At 41.3% G+C, this 24,455-nt stretch overlaps 1 protein-coding gene and 1 pseudogene across 9 annotated transcripts in view; both read right to left on the bottom strand.

The window, feature by feature from the left end:
• Positions 1-10,349: 10,349 nt before the first annotated feature.
• Positions 10,350-11,653, bottom strand: LOC140895268 (uncharacterized; annotated as a pseudogene).
• A 2,312-nt stretch (positions 11,654-13,965) lies between these two features.
• Positions 13,966-24,455, bottom strand: part of HDAC4 (histone deacetylase 4) — a 469,205-nt gene continuing 458,715 nt past the window's right edge. For all 9 annotated transcript variants that reach the window (XM_073306830.1, XM_073306829.1, XM_073306834.1 and 6 more), the window contains 3 exons: positions 21,528-21,612; positions 16,292-16,433; positions 13,966-15,631 (listed from right to left, as the gene is read on the bottom strand). In XM_073306830.1, the coding sequence (XP_073162931.1) occupies positions 15,592-15,631; positions 16,292-16,433; positions 21,528-21,612 (267 nt within the window). In that variant the 3' untranslated portion in view covers positions 13,966-15,591. The remainder of the gene's footprint in view (positions 15,632-16,291; positions 16,434-21,527; positions 21,613-24,455) is intronic.

Here is a 24,455-nt window from a genome sequence, read left to right as displayed (position 1 = left end):
ATTTGAGACCATTACTCCTTGTCCTGTCATCTGCTATCACTGAGAATAGTCTAGATCCATCCTCTTTGGATCCCCCCTTCAGGTAGTTGAAAGCAGCTATCAAATCCCCCCTCATTCTTCTCTTCTGCAGACTAAACAATCCCAGTTCCCTCAGCCTCTCCTCATAAGTCATGTGTTCCAGACCCCTAATCATTTTTGTTGCCCTTGACTGGACTCTCTCCAATTTCTCCACATGTGTGGAGCCCCAAACTGGACACAGTACTCCAGATGAGGCCTCACCAATGTTGAATAGAGGAGAACGATCAGGTCCCTCGATCTGCTGGCAATGCCCCTACTTATACGCCCCAAAATGCCATTGGCCTTCTTGGCAACAAAGGCACACTGTTGACTCATATCCAGCTTCTCGTCCACTGTCACCCTAGGTCCTTGTCTGCAGAACTGCTGCCTAGCCATTTGGTCCCTAGTCTGTAGCGGTGCATTAGATTCTTCTGTCCTAAGTGCAGGACTCTTCACTTGTCCTTGTTGAACCTCATCAGATTTCTTTTGGCCCAATCCTCCAATTTGTCTAGGTCCCTCTGTATCCTATCCCTACCCTCCAGCGTATCTACCACTCCTCCCAGTTTAGTGTCATCCGCAAATTTGCTGAGGGTGCACTCCACATCATCCTCCAGATCATTAATGAAGATATTGAACAAAACCAGCCCCAGGACCAACCCTTGGATCTTGATTTTTTAACCAGATCGAAACCAACTCTCCCCTTCCCCCCCCCCCGCCCATAAAAACTGCTACATAAAGCCAACAAGGAAGTAAACCTCCTCCCTGCAGGACTAGATTCATAGATTTCAAGGTCAGAAGGGACCATTGTGAACATCTCGCCTCAGCTCCTGCACAGCACAGGCCACAGCACTGCCCCAAACTAGAGCAGATCTTTTATAGAAACATCCAATCTTGATTTTAAAATGGTCAGGGATTGAGAATCCACCACAACCCTTTGTAAATTATTCCAGTGACTAATTATGCTCACTGTTAAAAATGTTCACATAATTTCCAGTCTCAATTTGTCTAGCTTCAGCTTCCCACCACTGGATCACATTATACCTTTCTCTACTAGATTGACAAGCCCATTATTAAATATTTGTTCCCATGGGAGTACTTTTAGACTATAATCAAGTCATCCCTTAAACTTCTCTTTCTTAAGCTAGATAGATTGGGTTTATTGAGTCTATCACTATAAGACATGGTTTCTAATCCTTTAATCATTCTTGTGGCTCTTCTTGGAACCCACTCCAATGTATCACTATCCTCCTTGAATTGCGGAGACAGTTTTCCAGCAGCAATTGCACCAGTGCCAAATAAAGAGGGAAAATAATTTCTCTCCTCCTGCTCAAGATTCCTCTGTTTATGCATCCAAGCATCGCATTAGCCCTTTTGACCACCATGTTCAGCTGATTATCCACCACTGCCCCCAATCTTTTTCAGAGCTCCTAGTCATTTTCAAGCAGCATCAAGCTAAAATAGCTAGGACTTTTCTTCAATCTAAATAGACTCCCTTAACTCAGTATTGTTGAAACACAAGGCAATGGAGATAACAGGCATGCTGGGAACTACTGTAAATATTTTGTGGTACATTAATTATGGCACAACACTATTTTCTTTGGGACTAATAGATTTCTGGCTATAAAAATTCCATGGCTAAACAAGCAATTATTTAAATATTTTATTTCATGCTGAAATCCCAGCTCTGGTGCCAGTGGTGTTTAGTTCATTCCTCCTGAAAGCAGGAGTCAAAAGGACAGGCACGCCAGTTTCACATCCATGCAGTCAAACTGGAACAGAGGAGCATCAGGTACAAGGTCTTTTAGTCAAGGTTTGGCAGGTATGGATTGGAGATGCATGTGTGTTTGTAGACACTCAACAGTACATATACAATTAAATTAGTACATTCCCCAGCAGGGTGTATGCCCTGGAGTTTACAAACACATTGCAAGGGAACTCCCCTTTTGAATACACAGTTTTGTATTCGCAAACATGTTGCTGCAAATATGTATACCCAAAGATGGTAATTCTCGTTAAGGATCCCAAGCGAGGGCACGATTTGTCACACCATGCCACTCTAAATAGCATCTGTGCCCGCACATTGTTAACAGCATCTCTGCTGCACTTGGCAGGTGTTAACTCTTTTGACCCAAGTGACTAGCCAAAAATTCAGGATCTAGTAGGTTGTTCCTGTTAGGAGGAGAAATTGGTGATCAGTATTTTTTTGATGCAGTTTTGTTTGCAAAAAATGTACAAATATCAGGAAATGGTTTCTTTTGCTCACCTCACCAAGAACACTCTTTTCAGCCTGCATCCTGACCCAAAAACCTTCTTCCCAGGCTTCTTCCAGCATCAGCCACTTTGCTTTCAGCTGCTCCTTTAGCCTGTATCACCCCCAGTCTTTTCTGTCTGCTCTGCTTTCCTTTTCCCCATCTACCCAAAACAATACTCAGCAAAAGCCCTTGGGCAGGTTCATATGTGTCTTTTGTCTTAGATGGGACTTATGTTTACCATTATGTTAATTGAAAGGTGAGTTTGCACTCATCAGTCTCAATGGGGTTTTATCAGAACTCATAACAAGGTTCATATAGATTCATAGATTCATAGATATTTAGGCCAGAAGGGACCATTATGATCATCTAGTCTGACCTCCTGCACAATGCAGGCCACAGAATTTCACCCACCACTCCTAAAAAAGACCTCACACCTATATCTGTGCTATTGAAGTCCTCAAATTGTAGTTTGAAGACCTCAAGGAGCAGAGAATCCTCCAGCAAGTGACCCGTGCCCCATGCTACAGAGGAAGGCGAAAAACCTCCAGGGCTTTCCAATCTGCCCTGGAGGAAAATTCCTTCCCGACCCCAAATATGGCGATCAGCTAAACCCTGAGCATATGGGCAAGATTCATCAGCCAGATACTACAGAAAATTCTTTCCCGGGTAACTTGGATCTTACCCCATCTAAAAACCCATCACAGGCCATTGGGCCTATTTACCATGAATATTTAATTACCAAAACCATGTTATCCCATCATACCATCTCCTCCATAAACTTATCGAGTTTAATCTTAAAGCAAGATAGATCTTTTGCCCCCACTACTTCCCTCGGAAGGCTATTCCAAAACTTCACTCCTCTGATGGTTAGAAACCTTCGTCTAATTTCTAATCTAAATTTCCTAGTGGCCAGTTTATATCCATTTGTTCTTGTGTCCACATTGGTACTGAGTTTAAATAATTCCTCTCCCTCTCTGGTATTTATCCCTCTGATATATTTATAGAGAGCAATCATATCTCCCCTCAACCTTCTTTTAGTTAGGCTAAACAAGCCAAGCTCCCTGAGTCTCCTTTCATAAGACAAGTTTTCCATTCCTCGGATCATCCTAGTAGCCCTTCTCTGTACCTGTTCCAGTTTAAATTCATCCTTCTTAAACATGGGAGACCAGAACTGCACACAGTATTCCAGGTGAGGTCTCACCAGTGCCTTATATAACGGTACTAAAACCTCCTTATCCCTACTGGAAATACCTCTCCTGATGCATCCCAAGACGACATTAGCTTTTTTCACAGCCATATCACATTGGCAGCTCATAGTCATCCTATGATCAACCAATACTCCAAGGTCCTTTTCCTCCTCCGTTACTTCTAGTTGATGCGTCCCTAGCTTATAACTAAAATTCTTGTTATTAATCCCTAAATGCATGACCTTACACTTCTCACTATTAAATTTCATCCTATTCCTATTACTCCAGTTTACAAGGTCATCCAGATCCTCCTGTAGGGTATCCCTGTCCTTCTCTAAATTAGCAATACCTCCCAGCTTTGTATCATCTGCAAACTTTATTAGCACACTCCCACTTTTTGTGCCCAGGTCAGTAATAAAAAGATTAAATAAGATTGGTCCCAAAACTGATCCTTGAGGAACTCCACTGGTAACCTCCCTCCAACTTGACAGTTCACCTTTCAGTAGGACCCGTTGTAGTCTCCCCTTTAACCAATTCCCTATCCACCTTTCAATTTTCCTATTGATGCCCATCTTATCCAATTTAACTAATAATTCCCCATGTGGCACAGTATCAAATGCCTTACTAAAATCTAAGTAAATTAGATCCACTGCGTTTCCTTTATCTAAAAAATCTGTTACTCTCTCAAAGAAGGAGATCAGGTTGGTTTGGCACGATCTACCTTTTGTAAAACCATGTTGTATTTTGTCCCATTTACCATTGACTTCAATGTCCTTAACTACCTTCTCCTTCAAAATTGAATAATGTAATGTAAGACTATTAATCTTTACACACCGCTTTGCAGTTAGAGCAAGATAGGTGACTTTTTTAAAGGATGAATAATGTTTACCAACTCTGAAAAACTAAAATTATATTTGAAAAATGCTTTTTAGTGACTTTAAGACCTGGGTTTGGTTTCCTTGCTGTTGGATTTTGAGAGCGTGCTGGCTTTTCGTGCTCCTTTCATTGCTGACTCCCGCCTTTTCACCGATTGTCTACGTGATAGTGAACCCCGAGTCTGATGCTATTCTTGCCTGCATGCTCTTGCTAAAATAAAACTAAATAAATGTGTGTTTTCACTTCTTTGGAGGGCTGCTTTCTGTTAGGAGCTGATGTAAACGGCTGCCCAAAGGAAGCCACACGTGCAGCACAGGAAGAATTGCTTTTTTGATGCCGAAGGATGACGCTACCTCTTCTTGAGCACCATCTCCTGGCAACTCAGATTAACTAATTTTGACCTGTATGCAGATGAAGCATACTCCCATAACACTTTACATTTAAATACATTATTGGCCAAACAACGCCAGGCCCTACATGCAACTCAATGGTATGACGATGACAGGTTAATAAGACTGGGACTTCTCAGATTGGAAAAGAGATGACTAAGGGGGGATATGGTAGATGTCTATAAAATCATGACTGGTGTGGAGAAAGTAAATAAGCGTTATTTACTCCTTCTCATAACACTAGAACTAGGGGTCACCAAATGAAATTAATAGGCAGCAGGTTTAAAACAAAACAAAGAATTTCTACACAGTTGACCTATGGAACTCTGCCAGAGGAGGTTGTGAAGACCAAGACTATATATAATACGGTTAAAAAAAAACCTAGATAAATTCATGGAGGATAGGCCCATCAATATTAGGCAGGATGGGCAGTGATGCAAAACCATGCTCTGAAGTGTTCCTCACCCCCCTTTGCCCGAAGCTGGGAATGGGTGACTGGATGGATCACTTGATGATTCCCTGTTCTGTTCATTCCCTCTGAAGCACCCGGCCCTGGCCACTGTGGGAATTCAGGATACTGGGCTAGATGGACCATTGATTTGACCCAGTCTGGCTGTTCTTATGTTTTCATTTCTCTGTCTGTTTGGATGTAACATGATAACCTCTGAGGATAGGACAAGAAACAATGGGCTTAAATTGCAACGAGGGCGGTTTAGGTTGGGCATTAGGAAAAACTTCTTGATTGTCAGGGTGGTTAAGCACTGGAATAAATTGCCTAGGGAGGTTGTGGAATCTCGATCATTGGGGATTTTTAAGAGCAGATTGGACAAACACCTGTCAGGGATGGTCTAGGTAATACTTAATCCTGCCTGAATGCAGGGGATTGGACTAGATGACCTCTCGGGGTCCCTTCCAGTTCTATGATTCGGTAACTTCCAAATGCAGCTTCCAATCAATTCCAAAATGACAGGGAAGGTTCTAGGCATCAGTGGGCAGAATCCTACTGATTTAGGTGAAAACTGAAAAACCAGAAAAGTCATTAGCATTTAAAAGGTTGGTCCCTTGCTCTCCTTGCTGAAAGCTGCCTAACAGCTATTGGGTGGGTGTTCAGTCAGCAAGGGGAGACAGAGGGTGAAGAGAGTGAAGGAGGCTTCATTCCTTCCTCCCGATGTTAGACGGACAGAGAGACAAGTGAGCCAGCAGATGAGTAAGTGAAACCAGGTGCCCTGTTATTCACAAAGGACAGGGATTTAGAGGACCCTTATTTCCATAGGATCTGAACATCTCAGAATGGTGTTTCCTTTCACACTTATGGGTGATGTAAGGATACCTTTATTAAAGAGTCTATGTTGCTCATTCGGTATGCAGATCAGGGTCTCTAAGTTGACAGAAAGTAGGGCAATGTTTCCAGTCCTACTGGAATCCTCAAGCATAAAGTTAAGGTTGTGTGGTTGTCTTGCATGATGGACGACCTCACCTGTGAAATTTCGAATGTTCTGACATTTGAGGTTCCTGGCGGGGAACTGGATATACAAAAGCCTTACCTTAGCTGAGCATTTCTCTGGCTTTCTGACTTAAGTTATGATTGTGAACTTCCAGTTCAGCAAGGGGTGGAAGTCTAGCCTGTCCAAGTCCTCAAAAATAATGAGTTGAGCCCAAAGAAATTGAGAGATTCTTTTTAAAAGAAATCATGAGATTTAAATAAACTTGAGGGTTGTTGTTTTTTTTTATTTGCCTTCCAGGTTTAGCCTTTTAGAAGTTGCATTTTCAAGCTCTTCCCTACTATCATGAGGGCCAGAAACTTACTTTACAAAAAATGCAATTCTCAGAGTCACATGATTCCAGGAACTGGGGCTTTAAGAAAATACACCAAATAATATCGCAAGCCTTTTGATAAAATCATGAAAGTTGGTGACTTGGGTAGCAATCTTAAAGTTGCTTTCACAGGGCAGCACGACAACAGCACCAGCCATTCTCTGCAGCATGAGCCAGTCTTCCTTTCCCAAAGCTGCACCTGCTGAATCCCAGAAGGATCTAGACTCCCCACCCTTGCCCTTCATTCTACATTAAACTGTGTAGAAAGCTGGTGGGAGTCCATGGACTTTGCTGTCAACCCCACCTTGATGACACCTGTTCCAAAGATTAATCAGCACCACCACGATGCCTAGATGAGATCAGCATCTGGCTGAAGAACAGCTGACAGAAAAACAACCCATACAAGTCCAAAGTGAAGCTGGTCAGAAGGGGAGAGTGAAATTATCCGGAGAAATGGCCATTTTACAATCTCCATGCCCACACTCCACCTTCCACTGGGGGCATCTGTGAAACTTCCAGGTCCTGTTTGACTTCATACCAAGCTTACAAGAGCAGGTAGCTTCAGTGGTGATGAGTTCCTTCTCCTGGCTCCAATTCCCCAGGAATCTTCACCCCTACTGTTCAGCAGAGACCTGGGCCCAGTGATCCAGGCATTAGAAACCTCCAGACTGGACTGCTGTAACTCTCTGTATCTGGGTGTGAAGGTGACTGCAATGCGGAGGCCCCAGCAGCAGTCCCTGTCCTCAGTGGGATTGGCCACTGTGAATGCAACAGTCCTGTGCTGTCAACCCTTTACTGGCTCCTATGCCTAGCTCTTAGTCTTCATCTTCCAGGCCATCAACAGATTACTACCCAGCTCCACCAATGACTACATCTACATGTACAACCCACTACTAAAGCCAGCTCCACTGGGATAATGCATCTTTCAGAGCTCAAGGTGAAACATGAGAACCAGAGAGGACATTCTTGATTGATGGGATTGGGCTATGGAACAATTTTCTCAAGAAGATTAGATTAATCTAGAGCCTGACCACTTATGGGCCACGGTGCAAAACCCTCCCACCAGAGCCAAATTTACTGGGGGGGGGGAACGGGCACATGGAATACCCCAAGCAGAGCCTCATCTACCATGGAAGAGCAGAATCCACAAAAGGCCTGCTAGGGACTTTGCCATGCAGATCTAATTTACCTGGGGGGCACTTATGTAGTGCAGTGATGGGCACTCTAGAGAACTCTGAGATAGATTATGCTCTCTTTGAAGCTTTTCATTATCTATAATCACCATTATCACCTGCTTCATGCCTCATTCTGGCATGTTTCACACTTATGTGGTGAAATGATGTGTTCTGTTTTATTGTAGCTGATGCAGAATAACCTCAGAAGGCTGCATGATGGTGGTAAAGATGCAGAATGAAGTCTTCTCACATGTTAAGCACCCACTCGTGTATGAAAATAAACCTTCGGGTCATAAACTGTGAAAACCTCAGACACACTATATCTACTCCCTCCCCCCATCTTCAACGAAGCCCTCCATCTCCCAGAACTTTGTCTTAGAGAAATGCCACCTTTAACACCATTTGTTGTGTTTCTGCTCTGTTTCAGATCTCTTCTGTAACCCCAGAACTATAGCTTATGGCCCCATTATACCCAGGAAAAGGAAAACACTTTTGCCTCTTTGCCCATTAATTTCAGCAAGATTTTTTGGGTTTTGAGAGCACATCCATTCCTTATTGGCAGTTAATGTTTTTGTAACATTTTAACGCTGCAGCAGGCTTCTTTAAGAACAATTTTAAAATTATTGTAAGTCTATATAAGTTGTTTACACAACTTGTTTGTATGTTTGCATACAGTACACACATGATTTGTTAAAATGGGGGAAGTTAGTTTTCTGAGTAGCATGTATGCTGGTTGTATTCATTTTCCTCTTCTTTTAGATTTGCACAAGAGATCTGGAAAGACAGACTTTCTAGCTGAAAATGTTTTGGGAGAAAATTAAGGCCCTGATCCTGCAAACACCCATACATATTTAACTTCATGCACTGTGAACTCAAGATCTACAAGATCTCTGTCAAGCTTTCTTACAACTACAATACCCACCTGCAGAAGTAAAGAAACAGATTGATAGAGCCAGAAGAGTTCCCAGAAGTTACCTACTACAGGACAGGCCTAACAAAGAAAATAACAGAACCCCACTAGCCGTCACCTTCAGCCCCCAACTAAAACCCCTCCAACGCATTATTAAGGATCTACAACCTATCCTAAAGGATGACCCAACACTCTCACAAATCTTGGGAGACAGGCCAGTCCTTGCCTACAGACAGCCCCGCAACCTGAAGCAAATACTCACCAACAACCACATACCACACAACAGAACCACTAACCCAGGAACTTATTCTTGCAACAAAGCCCGTTGCCAATTGTGCCCACATATCTATTCAGGGGACACCATCACAGGGCCTAATAACATCAGCCACACTATCAGAGGCTCGTTCACCTGCACATCCACCAATGTGATATATGCCATCATGTGCCAGCAAGGCCCCTCTGCCATGTACATTGGTCAAACTGGACAGTCTCTACGTAAAAGAATAAATGGACACAAATCAGATGTCAAGAATTATAACATTCATAAACCAGTCGGAGAACACTTCAATCTCTCTGGTCACGCAATCACAGACATGAAGGTCGCTATCTTAAAACAAAAAAACTTCAAATCCAGACTCCAGCGAGAAACTGCTGAATTGGAATTCATTTGCAAATTGGATACTATTAATTTAGGCTTAAATAGAGACTGGGAGTGGCTAAGTCATTATGCAAGGTAGCCTGTGTCCTCTTGTTTTTTCCTACCCCCCCCCCCCCCAGATGTTCTGGTTTAACTTGGATTTAAACTTGGAGAGTGGTCAGTTTGGATGAGCTATTACCAGCAGGAGAGTGAGTTTGTGTGTGTATGGGGGTGGGGGGGATGTGAGAAAACCTGGATTTGTGCAGGAAATAGCCCAACTTGATTGTCATGCACATTGTGTAAAGAGTTGTCACTTTGGATGGGCTATCACCAGCAGGAGAGTGAATTTGTGTGGGGGGGTGGAGGGTGAGAAAACCTGGATTTGTGCTGGAAATGGCCCACCTGATTATCACTTTAGATAAGCTATTACCAGCAGGACAGTGGGGTGGGAGGAGGTATTGTTTCATATTCTCTGTGTGTATATAAAGTCTGCTGCAGTTTCCACGATATGCATCCGATGAAGTGAGCTGTAGCTCACGAAAGCTCATGCTCAAATAAATTGGTTAGTCTCTAAGGTGCCACAAGTACTCCTTTTCTTTTTGCGAATACAGACTAACACAGCTGTTACTCTGAAACCTGTGAACTCAATGGAGCTACTCATGTGTGGATAGTTAAGCATGTGTATGAGTGCTTGCAGGATCAGGGCTAACATTTTGAGACTAACTCAGCAAGTGCCATTCCGTGGCATCCATTGTTCCGAAGTCCTTACACAGTATAAATGCTTAATTTATTGCCTCAGTGGTATAGTCTCTTACTGATGCGCATACAGATATTTTCATTAACATCTTTTGGGGGGTATATACCTCTTAAGATATACAGCAGACAATTGTGGGTTTGACCTCAGAGAAATTTTACATTCAGTTCACTAGTAATAAGAAATGTGCTTAAATGTCTACAGATTAAAATGATCAACCTATTGCTGCTAGCAGAATATCAGAACTTCTTTTGTTAGACCAAGAAATATTTGGAAAACATTTAACCAGGCGAACAGTTATGAGGCCTCTGATGGTCGGGCAACAAGACTGATCCAAGCAATTAAATAGGAGACATAAGCTATGAAGAAGATCACTAGCAGAAACAAAGACGGTATTATAATTAACTTTTTCTTTTTATTTACACCACAAGAATAACAAGTTGTCATAATGTGGTACAAAATACTGGACTCCTAATAAAGTTGAAATTGAAATTGGTACTGTCGGAGAAAGACACCATTGGCCAGTAAAAAAACAAAACCAAAAAAACAAATAAAACAAAAACAAGAATGAGAAAAAAAAATTCCAACTCCACCAAGTAAAAGAAAGGACCATCAGAAAATTTTAGCACAAAGAATGCTACCATCACTTAAAGTAGGGTCCATACAATAAGAGTGAAATTGTGTCTAAATTACAGAGTAAACCGGTAGCTGCTACCAATGGTGACATCATACTGAGCATGTATAGGTATAAAGTAGAATATAATATAGTTACAACTTTGATACTACATATCTGTAATAAGCTCTTGGGTGAATAATGTTCAAACCCACCCCCCCCCCTTTTATATATATATATATATATATATATATATATATATTATATATATATAAGTTTGTCATTCTCATAAATTGGAAAATAGCGCCTCCACTATGGAGCACAGAAAAGTGTTAATTTATTTTCTTTCAATAGGATACTTTTTCATCAATATCAAAGTACATGAAGCAGAGCTGAGAACAAGCCCAGCTTCGTCACAATGAAGAAACATTTTTATTCCTTTTGATGTAAAGTCTTATTTTAAACCACAGTGCTTGCACAGTACACGACTGTTTAAAGTGAAATCTAGTGAGACATTTCAAAGTAATGAAAAAAGTTAACACAGCTGTGCTGAAGACTTAACCCTTTAAAATCCTTTTTTCCCCTCAGAATGAATGATTAGATGTGTTAAAGGAATGAGCCCAACTCCCCGCCCTCCCAGCGAAGAGAAAAACAAAACAAAAAAGTCAACAAAAAGAAAAAACCCAACCAAATTTTTGTTTTAAAATGACACAGGCAGTTTACTGTGTGTGTTCTGTGTAGTTTCCCTAAAACACTGTTTTCCACATAAATACAATAAACTCTATTATTGGTATGTCACAAGTGCTAGATAAAATTTTTCTTCTTAAAATGAGAAATGTATAAGTAGTCCTTTTTATTTATCTTTTTACAATAAAAAGCACAATTTCTTAAGTTCAGTAAGATGCAATTCCCCCCACCCCCACTCTCCTTCCTTTTTTGTGTGTGTTTGACAGAAAATTGCCTCAACCTTTGTCTCTGCAAATCCCATGAGAGGGGAAATTTTGTTTTTCAAAGCTGCCAAGTTTGGCGTGCAAAATCTGTAGACAATATAAAGACATGCCAACCTTACAGACCATGCAACCTCAAGGTGTAGGAAACTTAAAAAAATATATTCATATATATTTATATATATATATATATTTATATATATCAATGCCCATAAAACACATGGGCCCAAAAAGTTTACAAAAAGGAAGAATGGAATGAATACACGACTGCGACTAATAAAAAAGGAATGTTTCGTATTGAAAGTAAAAAACAAAATGATCAATTGTGTACTGCAAACTGGGACTCGCTTCTCTGCAAAACAGTTTGAAGATGTTGCTTAGTTTCCAAACAGGCAAAAGAAAAGAATTATTATTGTACTGGGCTACCCCAAAGGCTTGGCTACAAAGTGATGCACTGTGTTGCTGGCACAACTTCTGGTCTCTTGCTGGTGGAGCTGAAGTGCATCATGTTTGGGTTCAGGAGGGGAAATAGTAAGGAAAGGGAAGGAGTGCTCATTTAATCTACCTGCAATGCACCTCTTTGGTGGCTACTCCAGAGAGTTTGCTAGCATTCCCCTCAGGACTGGATGCTCACTGACCCAGGGCTGAGCAACATTTTCTTAGAAGGCTACTGAAATGAAGAGGCCAAAAGCTCAAGAGGTGAAAAAATGGTGGTCTCCAAAACGAGGATCTCCAAAACAAGGACCTCCTTTCCCTTCTATCTGCACCAGTCAAGGTCAGACAGGCCACGGAGCACCCAGACATGGCCTGTTGAGTGAGTGTAGCCAAGTAAGGTTTTAGCCAATCCAAGTGATCTAGACTTTGGAGTAGACTGATGAGTTGTAAAGTCTTGGTAAGTCTTTCCATTGATGGCAATAACTTAATGAAATGATTTAAAATAAATGAACAATGCATCTTGAAAGTGACAAGATGGAAGTGTACTGAATATTTCAGACTATTGCCAATCATCTAATTTTAAAGAAATCAACTCAATCTGTCAGCAATTGTTCACAAGGAAAGAGGAACACAAATATTTTCCACAAGTGATACCAAGATTGTTAATAAAAAAAGGGTTAGGACGGTCTGGATACAAATAGGATCGTGTATATGTTGATATTGCCAACATTTATGAATGGGTAAATGATTTAAAATATGAAATCACAGGATTCCACAGCCAAATTATGTTTTAGATCACAGCAGCAAAGTGGTCATTTAAAAAACCAATGCATACACATATTTTGCATTTTTATATTTGAACCTTACTGTTAGAATATGCTGAAGACAGTTCTAATAACCAAAACATTTCATAATTTTAAAGGTACTTGGGTTAGCAAAAACTCAAATACAGTAGTGTCTGTTTTTTAAATTGCATTGTAAAACAAAGCAAAGAACCCTCTTGCGCTTGCTCACTTGTATGGTATGTTTCAAATTCTTTCCACAAGCCTGAATTCAGTATGTTCTGAATGGAATGAAAAACCTACATCAAGAACTGGAAAATAAGTTAATACAAAATGACCCTGTCAGTTGTCATAATAATAAAAAAAAATTAAAAATACCCTTGGTTGTTCAGATAAAGGATCTGTACTATCCTACTCTGCTTTGAAAAGGTACATGTGTCAATTTGGTCTCCTTTAGTCACTTAACTCCACAACTCAAGGATTATCTGCTTATACTGAGGGCCAGCTCCGAAAGGCAATAGGGAAAAAATCAATGGAGCTGAAGATTAAAACTCTCTCACCCAACAATGACTTCATCTTAAAAATAAATTTGAAAAAAAAGTTCTTTGGAGGACTAAAATTACAATTCTAGCAATGGTGGTTCAGAAAGATGCTTAGTGTGCGTGAGTGAATGCTAGTTGCCTCAATAGTGTCTGGCAAGCCTTCAATATGGTAGCTACTAATGCCATATATAATCCTCACCACAATCCACATGGAGGATATGATACATTACCCATTGTAATACTACTATGCTTAAGGTAAAACTCCTTATTTTCTTTACACAGCTTCTATCACAGAACTGAGGAAATATACAATCATTGGTATCATACAAAAGAGACCATTGGATTCCCCTCTTTTAGTTAAATGCACGCTTTCTGAAAATAAACTCTGACAATCTGCAACAGTTCCTTACATCTGTGAAAAGCTGCTCACTGTACAAGAGACTTAAAAAAATCCCCACAGAAAGTAATGTACATGCATGAGATTAGGGAAGAAAAATGTTGACATTGTTACCATTCAGAAAAACAACTGCCCAATGTAAAATAAATGTAAGATTCACACAAACAAGGCTTCTTTAGGGTTTTTGTGAAATATCAATATAAAAATTAACAGGAAATTCATAATCTTTGCTTAAAAACTCATTTTTTTTGATAGAAAACCTTAAATTAAAATACAAATGTTTAGGGTAGTTGCCCAGTGGCTAATGTGTTGGTGTTCTGAAAACTTTCCAAACTGTAGTTTGAAAATGCTCAAGTTTCAAACTAGATCCCTCTCCAAAAGCACCTTTACATTCCAATTAACAAATAAATCTTTCATTAGAGACCTTTCAATGGCTACTTTTATAGTCTGCATTTATTATATATATTTTATATAAATGCATTATAAATATTTATCAATAATTCATAAGAATCAGATTTTTAAGCTTGGAATACATTTGTTTTATTTATATATATATGTATATATATATATATGTATGTGTGTGTATATATATATATATATATACACACACACATACACACACTCACACACACCTAACAATTTAAGCAATATCTCATGCTAGTTGCTTTTAATGAAAAGCATTCCAATCTTAAAACTGCAGTTGTGTCTATTGCATGCTTCAACAACCAGATTGGTAAATTCAATTTCTACATAATGTCTGAGAGAGAAATGTTTGAAAATGTGTTTTCAATATTGGTTGAATTTCAAAGATCCAACAGTATTTGCCACTTCCTTGGCAACTACCTTAATTTTTTTCCCCACAGCAATAAAACAAAACAAAAAAAATCCAAACTTCAGACAGTTTTGGAGATGCTCTATCCAGCTGATGCCTGCTTCCAGTAATCATGCCAGCACAAACCAGTCTTCCTTCCCAATGGCAGTTCTTGGCTTTCCCAGAGGAAATATGTTGACAAACTGCTGCTGTTCTTTTTCTTAAGGCATTGTTCCTCAAACTTCAGAAAATCCAGCTGCACCAAATCCATCAGCTCAATTAAAAAAAAAGGCACAAACTCATCTTCAGATGGCTTTGGAGTTACTAAAGCCGACTCCTTCTGAGCTCCATTTCCTCCTTTTTTTTTTTTGTATTTTTTTTAAATATATATGTGTGTGTGTGTATGTATATATATATATATATATATATATATATATAGACTAGTCCTCTTTCCCCCACCCTCCCCATTAAAAATACACCATCTTGCATTGGTTCTGGTTTTGAAGAGAATGTCCGACTCACAGGTAGGCGAGAGCCATTTAAAAAAAAATCCAAGAAACAAAACTACAAGATGGGTTGAGTGGTTCAAACGGAGATTGCTGAATTGTGGGTAATCAAACTTTAAGCACCAGTTTTAAATGAAGTTTGTTTGTTTTTGTGTTGTTGAATCTTTAATTATTATTTTTAGAAAAAAATTGACAACTTTGCCAAAGACTTTCATGGGCTTTGTTCCCCTTATGGCTTCCATTGAGGAGCAGAAGAAGAGTGCCCAGCATACATGCTTGTCTTCAACACTGCTGCTCTTCACCAGCATTTTTCCTTTTCTGTATATACTGTATACGTGTGTATATATATGGAGAGATTTTTCTGTTGCTGTGTTTTACACCTGGTTGTCCCTTCTGTATTCTGTAAGAAAACCATGACAGGACGCAGGAGTAACAAGAGAAAGCTTCTTGGCAGAGCTTCAAGACAAAGACGAACAAACAGGAGAACTCCAGTTCAAAGGTGAATGCTACAGGGGAGGCTCCTCTTCCATGGGTTCATCATCTGGTCTGTAAACAATTTCACCCAAAGGAGGCAGGATGGGTGGAGGGAGAAAAAGAAAAAAGGGGAGGGGCATGACAAGGATGAGAAATTCACAGTGTGCTGTGTACAAAAGTGTTACACTTTCTCTTCCGCACTAATGTGTGTTTTACCCAAAATGCTCACTAACACCCAGTTTGCAAACCCTCCCCTACCAACCCATGTAAGTTTTACTCACCCAGTCTGTTAAGAATTAAACTGTCTTTCAAACTTTTTGGAGAGTCTGCTACAAGTGGAAAGAGAAGCATTTCTCCAGGTTTTCTAAAGTTCAAGATCATCACACTGAGGAGCTGACACCCCTCCAGTCTTGATGAACGCGTGTGCTTGGCTGCTTTGGACCGGACGAGACAGTGTGTGCGTAACATATTAAGATTCAAGACATGGTTGGCACTGTCAGCATTGTTCTGGCTAGTCTGAGGGGGTGTAATAAAACAGAGGGGCAGGAGCCACTTACTGTTGAAATAATTACCCTGAAGATACTGGGAATGTGTCCAGTTAAAAGGAAATGACAAAAAAATGAAGTCAGACTCTGCACTGCATCACCAGATGGTTACACACATCATTGTCCACCCTACTAACGGCTCCTATCTCTGAGAATTGTTAGATGGATGGAAGTGAAGGGAACTCACCTCTTGTCAGATGGCTTCACGCCCACTGACAGAGATGCCATGGCTGTTACTGTTTCTGCTTCTTCAGTCTCACACTTCTGTGCCTCGATCAAGGAATACCCCACCGTGGAGGAGTAACGCTGGAGAGAATGCCAATACTTGCCTAAACGAGACATACGAAAACAGACGGTTAGGCCAGCTGTTGCACCACACAGTTATGATGTTATGAGTTATTATGAAAAGTGAGCAGACTTGGGGCTTGGTCTTTTAGTGTCACCACAGTCTTGCACTCAGATTGAGCCTGATACTTGAAACCTTATGGGTGAGATTTTCAAAGCACTCAGCATTGGCCTATCTGAGATCCCATTGAAGCCTCTGCTAAAACTCCCACTGGTTTTTCAAAGCCAACGCTGGGCACTTTTGAAAAACTCTCTCTACACATATAGGAATCATATCACCTACCAATTAAATGCAACCACATCTGAGGATGTCTCATCCCTTCTCTCCAGAGCCTATGGAGGGCTGGGGTTTGTGTGGGGAAGACACATCCATCCTTCCTCCTCAAATCCTATGCAGCTTACAAGGAGAAGTAAATACAGCCTGAACCTGTATTAATTTATTACGGGCTCCCCACTCTCAGAGTTGCAGCTGGGAGCTGCAGCCTGGTGGTGGGGTTCTTGAGGAGGTGGCACTGGAGTAGTCTTGGCTAGGGTTACCATATGCCCGGGTTTTTCCGGACATTGCCTGTTTTTTGAGCCTTCGTCCTCCGTCCAGGTGGATTTTTCAAACAACAGGCAATGTCCAGGGGGTTTTCTGAGCAGACACTGCAATTTAGACAGGTTTCAGAGTAACAGCCGTGTTAGTCTGTATTCGCAAAAAGAAAAGGAGTACTTGTGGCACCTTAGAGACTAACCAATTTATTTGAGCATGAGCTTTCATGAGCTACAGCTCACGGCATGCATCCGATGAAGTGAGCTGTAGCTCACGAAAGCTCATGCTCAAATAAATTGGTTAGTCTCTAAGGTGCCACAAGTACTCCTTTTCTTCTTTCTACTGCAATTTAGAAAGAGCTTCGATTGGTTCGCTTCCTGATTTGTCCCTCCCCCGCATCGACAGCTGATTGGTCCATTTTCCTGTAGCCACAGTTGTCAGATCCCACCCACTCAGGCCTCCAGCTTGCAGCCCTGGGGCGAGGGTCCCACAAGGAGGCACTGACTGACAGATGTCACTGCATCCTGGGCTTGTGCCAGCTGGTTGACAGGGATTGACACTCTCCCTCCGCCCCACCTCCAGTGAGTACCCCTGCTGCAGGCACTTCCTCCAGCTCCCCCAATGTACCCCCCCACAATGCTCTCTTTTTGAGAACCTGAAATATGGTAACCCTAGTCTTGGCTGATGTGGGAGGATGCAGAGACCCCAGCAAGCCATCCACACTCAGTGCTCCTTCCCCGAGCTGTGGACTGGGAGCAAATGCAACCGAGCTCCCCTTCCACGGCTCCCCTCACACATGGAACATCTCTTGGCCTTTGCCTGCTCCATTTAGCCGAGTTGATCATGCTGAGTTTGGGGCTGAGTGCGGGGGAGGAGGGGGGAAAAGGGACACAGAAGGAAGAGGCTTAGTGTTGTTCAGTTCAGAGGATTATCCATGAAAGAGTACCTTCCCCACAGACTGGGGATGGGATGAAGTGGAGGATACTACTCCCTGCTGCCCCTAAGTTTGGCTTCCAAATCCAAGTTAGCAACAGATAAAGGCAGGAGTGCTGAACCACTGCTCTGTCTCCATGGCCAGAGCCAGAGAAACCTTTGGCAAGGTGGCAAAACATCCAGAGACCCATGGATAAGTCTGAGCTGCCTCTAGTATTTGCCAGCAGAGCGGTACAGCCCAAATGTCTCAGACAGAGGCAGAGGTCATGGTTCAAAAAACAGAACAGTTCATCAGCGCTTTTAATGTATTTGTTCATTTGCTTTTATGGCTCACAACACAGTGAGGGGGAAAATACCATAGTAATTTTGCAGCCCTGGATACATGAAGACTGGAATACAGACATGGTTGTAAAATCATCACTGTGACCAATTTAGTATCAAGAGCTGCAGAAAGGAATCTGGTACATGAGTGCTCAGTCTGAAGATCTGGTTATCCGATAAATATGCTGGCCAATCTGAGGTAACGATGGCCTCCCAAAGCGAGAAGCTGAGGAGTTCTCCATATGGAAAAGCCAGTGGACTTCTACATGGTAACTATGATGATTCACAATGATAAACAGTCTGGCTAATTCTACAGCAACAGTACAGTTATTAGCTGAATATCTGGCATTAGTACCATGCTGCTTTGTTAACATATGTTATCACAGCGGTGCTGTCATAATAAAGATCTGTTTTTAAATAAGTGTTTACTGTAGCTATGGAAACCAGCATATAATTAGCACAAACAGTTTGTTTGCTAAGACATTTAAAGTATTTAGAGGCAACAATTTTTCACTATATCTGAACTTTACACCTGGGCACAGCACAATGGATGCAGAAGCAGTTTTAACGAAGCAGTTTCTTGGAAATCGGGGTAAAATCTTGGTGCCACTGAAATCAGTGGGAATTTTGCCATTGGCCTGGGGGGGGAAGAGAGGGTCAGGATTTCACCCCAGTTTGTCTCCTTCAGACAATAAGGTGCATTTAAAATTAAAGTGGAATGAAGAGGCTGATATGTCAACACAGTCCAAAGTCAGAATTACTGTCCGCCAAGAACCCTGGATTCTGTGGCCATTCAGCACTGGAAGAAACATGTGAAAACAAACTTCTGCCCTGCATTGCCGAAGACTTTGTTGAATATGCTTTCCCAGCATCCTTCCAAGCAAACTCTGATTCAGCTCTGGTTCTGGATCCACTGGTTGTGAATGAAACTGCTCTTCTGCTTTGAACGGCTAAAGACAGGTGGAAGATACTAAATGGAGAGTTCACCTGCTTTTGCTGCTTATTCCTCACCTGAAGCCCCATGGCAGTTTGGAAACCTTATAATTCCTGGTTGTGAAAAAGTTTAACGTCACCAACACCTGAGCTAGGTTTAGGTGAGGAAGCAGCAGTGACAGTTGGATTCTTAAAAATCCTCAGAAATTTAGAGCTAAGGAACAAGAATACAGAAAAAGGAAAGGTTGTTTTGTGGTTAAGGCACTGGACTGGAGAAATTGGTTCAACTGCTGACTCTGCCACAGACTGCCTGTGGGACCTTGGGCAAGATACTTTGGCAAACTTTTCAAAAACACTCAAATGATTTAGGAGCCTAAAGTCCATTTTCAAAAGTCACTTAGGTACTTAGGAGCCAAAATCCAAGTAACTTCCAATGTGACTTAAAACTCCTAGGTATCTTACTCACTTCTGAAAATTTTGCCCTTAATTTCTCAGGTCCTTGCTTCCCTACCTGTAAAATGGGGACAACACTTTCCTTCTCCAACTTGTCTTTTCTATTTAGATTATAAAATAATCTAGGAATAGCTTCTTCTGTGTGTATGTGTTTGGCATATTGGAGACCCAATCTTGCTTGGGGTCTCTTGAAGCTACAAATAAACAACACCATTAGCAGAAGAGTTCAAAATGTTCCATGCTGACACGGCAGCATTTTACTGTTAAAAGCGTAGGCAAGCCTATGATTCCAGTACTTCTACCCAATGCTGGGTTTAAGTTCTATTAATGTTCGTTCGTAATTAGAAGCTGTAACAATTCCCAATTCCACTTCTTTAATAGCCATGATAGGCTGTACATAAGCACTACGGATACATCCCACCACACACAGCACAAGGAGGAAACCTGATGTTAACCTGTGTTTAGTTCCTTTAACAAATGGCCTCAACTTCAATTTCTTCACCAACAGCAGGACAATTTGCTTTATGTGTACGATTACTAAGAGAAATGCATCACTTGGGTTTACAGTTGGTTTTGGGTTAGGGTGAGAGAAAGGAAACCAAAAGATAAACCCATCCTCCTCCAGTCTGACCTCATGTCTGAACACTACAGGTATGTTTCACAGCCTGGGGCAGCAAGGCAGGCTTGTGCTATCGTGGTAAGAAAAGCTGCGTAGACAACGCTTTGAAGTTGTGCCTTAAGCCTCCCAGTCGATGGGTGATGGATTTCAGAGCCTGGGCTCCAGCCTGAAGCACAATGTCGACACAGCCCTTTTTAGAGCTATCATAAATATAAAGGGAAGGGTAAACCCCTTTAAAATCCCTCCTGGCCAGAGGACAAATCCTCTCACCTGTAAAGGGTTAAGAAGCTAAAGGTAACCTCGCTGGCACCTGACTAAAATGACCAATGAGGAGACAAGATACTTTCAAAAGCTGGGAGGAGGGAGAGAAAGAAAGGGTCTGTGTCTGTCGGTACGCTGCTTTTGCCGGGGATAGACCAGGAATGGAGTTTTAGAACTTTTAGTAAGTAATCTAGCTAGGTATGCGTTAGATTATGATTTCTTTAAATGGCTGAGAAAAGAATTGTGCTGAATAGAATGACTATTTCTGTCTGTGTGTCTTTTTTGTAACTTAAGGTTTTGCCTAGAGGGATTCTCTATGTTTTGAATCTAATTACCCTGTAAGGTATCTACCATCCTGATTTTACAGGGATGATTCCTTTACTTCTATTTCTATTAAAAGTCTTCTTGTAAGAAAACTGAATGCTTTTTCATTGTTCTCAGATCCAAGGGTTTGGGTCTGTGGTCACCTATGCAAATTGGTGAGGATTTTTACCAAACCTTTCCCAGGAAGTGGGGTGCAAGGGTTCGGAGGATTTTGGGGGGAAAGACGTGTCCAAACTACGTTTCCCAGAGTTAGAGTTTGGTGGTGGCAGTGGATATTCCAAGGACAAAGGATAAAATTAATTTGTACCTTGGGGAAGTTTTAACCTAAGCTGGTAAAAGTAAGCTTAGGAGGTTTTCATGCAGGTCCCCACATCTGTACGCTAGAGTTCAGAGTGGGGGAGGAACCTTGACAAGAGCACTGGTGCGAGCCCACATCTATCAGCCTGTGCTGGGAGGCTTGCTGCTGTGAGCTGTGTAGCCGTACTCTTTACAGTCGCGCAATTCTGCATCTTGCATGTTCAGCTCATGGCTGCACAGGGTATGTTTACTGTACACTGACCATCAACAAACCAGCTGAAGTAAAGCTAGCAGACCTTGGGAGAATTTATTTACTATAATCATTAAGATGATGGAGGTGTCAAAACAGTGTTGCCTGAGACAGCTCAGAGGAGAATTATCTGAGTCAAGCTTATATATACTCACTGTGTATCTCAATTACTTTTTCCATGGAATGCACTGCATTGGCATTTGCCCTCTGCTGCAAGACGTTTTCTGGAAGAGGATCAAGCTGAAAAAAATGGAATAGAAATAGCAGAGAATTTTAAATTCACATTACTGTATGTACTCTGTATCCAAGTGGTCTTCAAGACACTGTATATACTGTAATCTGTACTGAGTGCCCAGTCCCTCCTTTGATTTCCATGATCTGACCCTACTTAAAATTCTGGATATGAAAACTTCCTAAATGGTCTTCTCATTATTGTACACTTCAGTTTTGCGTGCGCACACACCCAGAGCCTTACAGATGTACTAGATTTAATGAATGGAAGCTGAATAGAAAACTTGGGGAATTAAATTGTTCACTGCCATGAACATGTAGCAGTACTTTTTGAAAAGTTTAGGCTCTGGATGAGAGTTTCCAAAGTCATGACCCTTCTATCAGCTCCCACAGAAAACTGTATGTGCAGAATATTAAAAAAAGTTACGAGCTCCAGTCCAGTTTAAATTTGAGTGACTCCTTCCTCCCAGCCTATTCTCTAACCTCCTTCTCACATGACCACATCTTATACCAGATCTCCTCCTACTTCTTCCAGAATACCTGCCCACTACTCCCCCATTGCCATGAGCCATCGTGTGGCCCAAGGATGCTGCCGGCCACAGAATGTGAATATCTACATGCCTCCTAAGGTCCACAGGATGAGAGCTCCACTAGTGTCCAGCTCAGAAATAGTGCAGGACAGAAGCAGTTTTTAAGGATCTTAGAACATGTGTAACTGGAAAGGATGCCTGAGCTTTGACAGTCATAAGCACTCTTAGAATAGCTACTCTGCTTTGGTGAGCTAGGCAGAGCCCTGTTCTACAGTCTTCCCCACCTTTCATTTGTCAACCAACCTATTTCATTTGTCAGTCATTGTAGCGCAGAGAGAAATATTAATAAGGGAGAAAGTGGATAACTTTACTGTTTTTTTTAAATAGCCTGTATATAAGATGTAGATCTATTTCTATGTAACGTTTGAAGTGGAAAAACAAAGCCGTATATAGGTTAAAGGGGCCTCAAAAAAAAGTTAGATACCAGCCAAAAGAGAAACTTTTAAACGGCTTGGAACTCCTAATCCAATGAATGTATTTACTTGTAACTTTCCCCAAAATAAAATTTGTGCCCTCCGAGTAAATGTCATAATTTTGGTTAGGATAAACATGACTTTTCGTCCATTACAAAGGAACTGAAACCCCGCTTAAACTCTAAACTGCACAAAACCTTAAGTACAAAGCCACCAGTAGCGCCTCCATAATAAGGAGTTTTTTGTAGCTCTTACTATCTGCTGGGTCAATCTTACCAGGGCAGATAAAGATTAACATATGGATTTAATGCCTATGAAATTTGTGCTGAAGTTACTGTGTGTAGAGAATTGTGTTATCAACCTTATTCTCTGTGATGCTGGGTTCTTTCCCATCCTCCTTAAATAGCGAGAAACAATGAGAATAATGTGACAGAATTGAAATTGCAAGTTGAAAGGTGATACAGAGCTTTTAAAAAGTTCCTAGATTTTAATTTATACTATGTCCACATAAGAATGTCTTTTGGGGCTCAAGTGTCTTTGCATTCTAAATGCACACAGGACATGAACTGCTTGTCTCTGTTCTTATCCAAAGTCACACCTCTCAACCCTGGTGATAAAAAAAAAGTTCGTTAATAAGTTCCTGAGGAAAGGGAACATCTTTTTTTCCCTAAAAAGAGATGTGTGTATGTTTAGCAACGAGAGTAACTTAAAGAAGCTTTTCTGACACCTTGTCTGTACTAGTTATACTGGCAAAACCATCCGGGGTGGATGCAACTGAATCAGTGTAAATGTACTGATGCAGGCGTAGCTTATGACAGGTCCCGCAGAGAGCATAAGTTATACTTTTGGCTAGGTTTATACTATGAGTGCTTTTTGATATAGCTACACCAGTATACTATACTGGCAAAGTGCTCCTAGCGTCGGCACAGCTCATATTGGCAAAGATGAGCTTTTGCTGGCTTAGCTTATTTCAGTCTTCTCCCCTCACCAACCTGAGCAAAATAAGCGATATCAACAAAAGCTCCGTTTTGCCATTATGACTCCATATATAACTAGAGGCTGTTGGTGGCACAGCTCTGCTGGTCACAAATCACACTTTTTCACACCTGTGACCAACATCGATCTGGCTGGCAAAAATCTGTAGCGTAGACCTGGTCTGTATAAGCACAGTTATACTGGTATGATTGCATCTATGCTAGGGATTTTAGCGGCATAGCTGTGTTGGTTAAAACAAACAATCACCCCCTAACTGGGCAATAATTCTTAGCTCAGGCCTCACAGAGAACAGCAATGTTTAGAATCTAACACAATACAGTGCCAACAAACTCAAACATAACATAATTCAAGTTTAAACATATGCAGGCTGTCCTACTGCATAGGGCCCGTAGCCATCTCCCAAACTGTGGGTAAGTATATTGCAGATGTTACAAGGGGCCAGATTTAATTTGGTGCATTAGTGAATAGTGAATTTCCATTAACAATGCATTTGCTGTGAAAAAGTTCTTGAGCACACCCTTTAGAAGTAAATGGCACACCGTGTACAGGCCATTTCACTCGGCACGCACAGAACCTTTGTGGCACTTGGGGGTAGGGGAAGGAAAGACTGGAAAGGGAACATGGAAACCTCCCCTCTAAACCTCTCCCTTGATTACATTTCCTTCTGTTTTTCTGGAATAGATTTTCCTCATGTCAGACAAAAAGAAGGCCAAAACTGTTCATTGTAAAGGAATTCCAAACTTTCAAATGAGAAGCATGCCATGAATATGCTGACACTGAGAAAACCACACTATTTCACTCCAATGTGTGGGGAAGGGGAGTCAGCAGACCAAAGACAGCAATATGCCCATCA

Source organism: Lepidochelys kempii, chromosome 11, assembly GCF_965140265.1.
Source record: "Lepidochelys kempii isolate rLepKem1 chromosome 11, rLepKem1.hap2, whole genome shotgun sequence".
Lineage (NCBI taxonomy): Eukaryota > Metazoa > Chordata > Testudines > Cheloniidae > Lepidochelys > Lepidochelys kempii.
The sequence above is the reverse complement of the archived record's forward strand: the minus strand, read 5'-3'. Positions and strand labels throughout refer to the sequence as shown.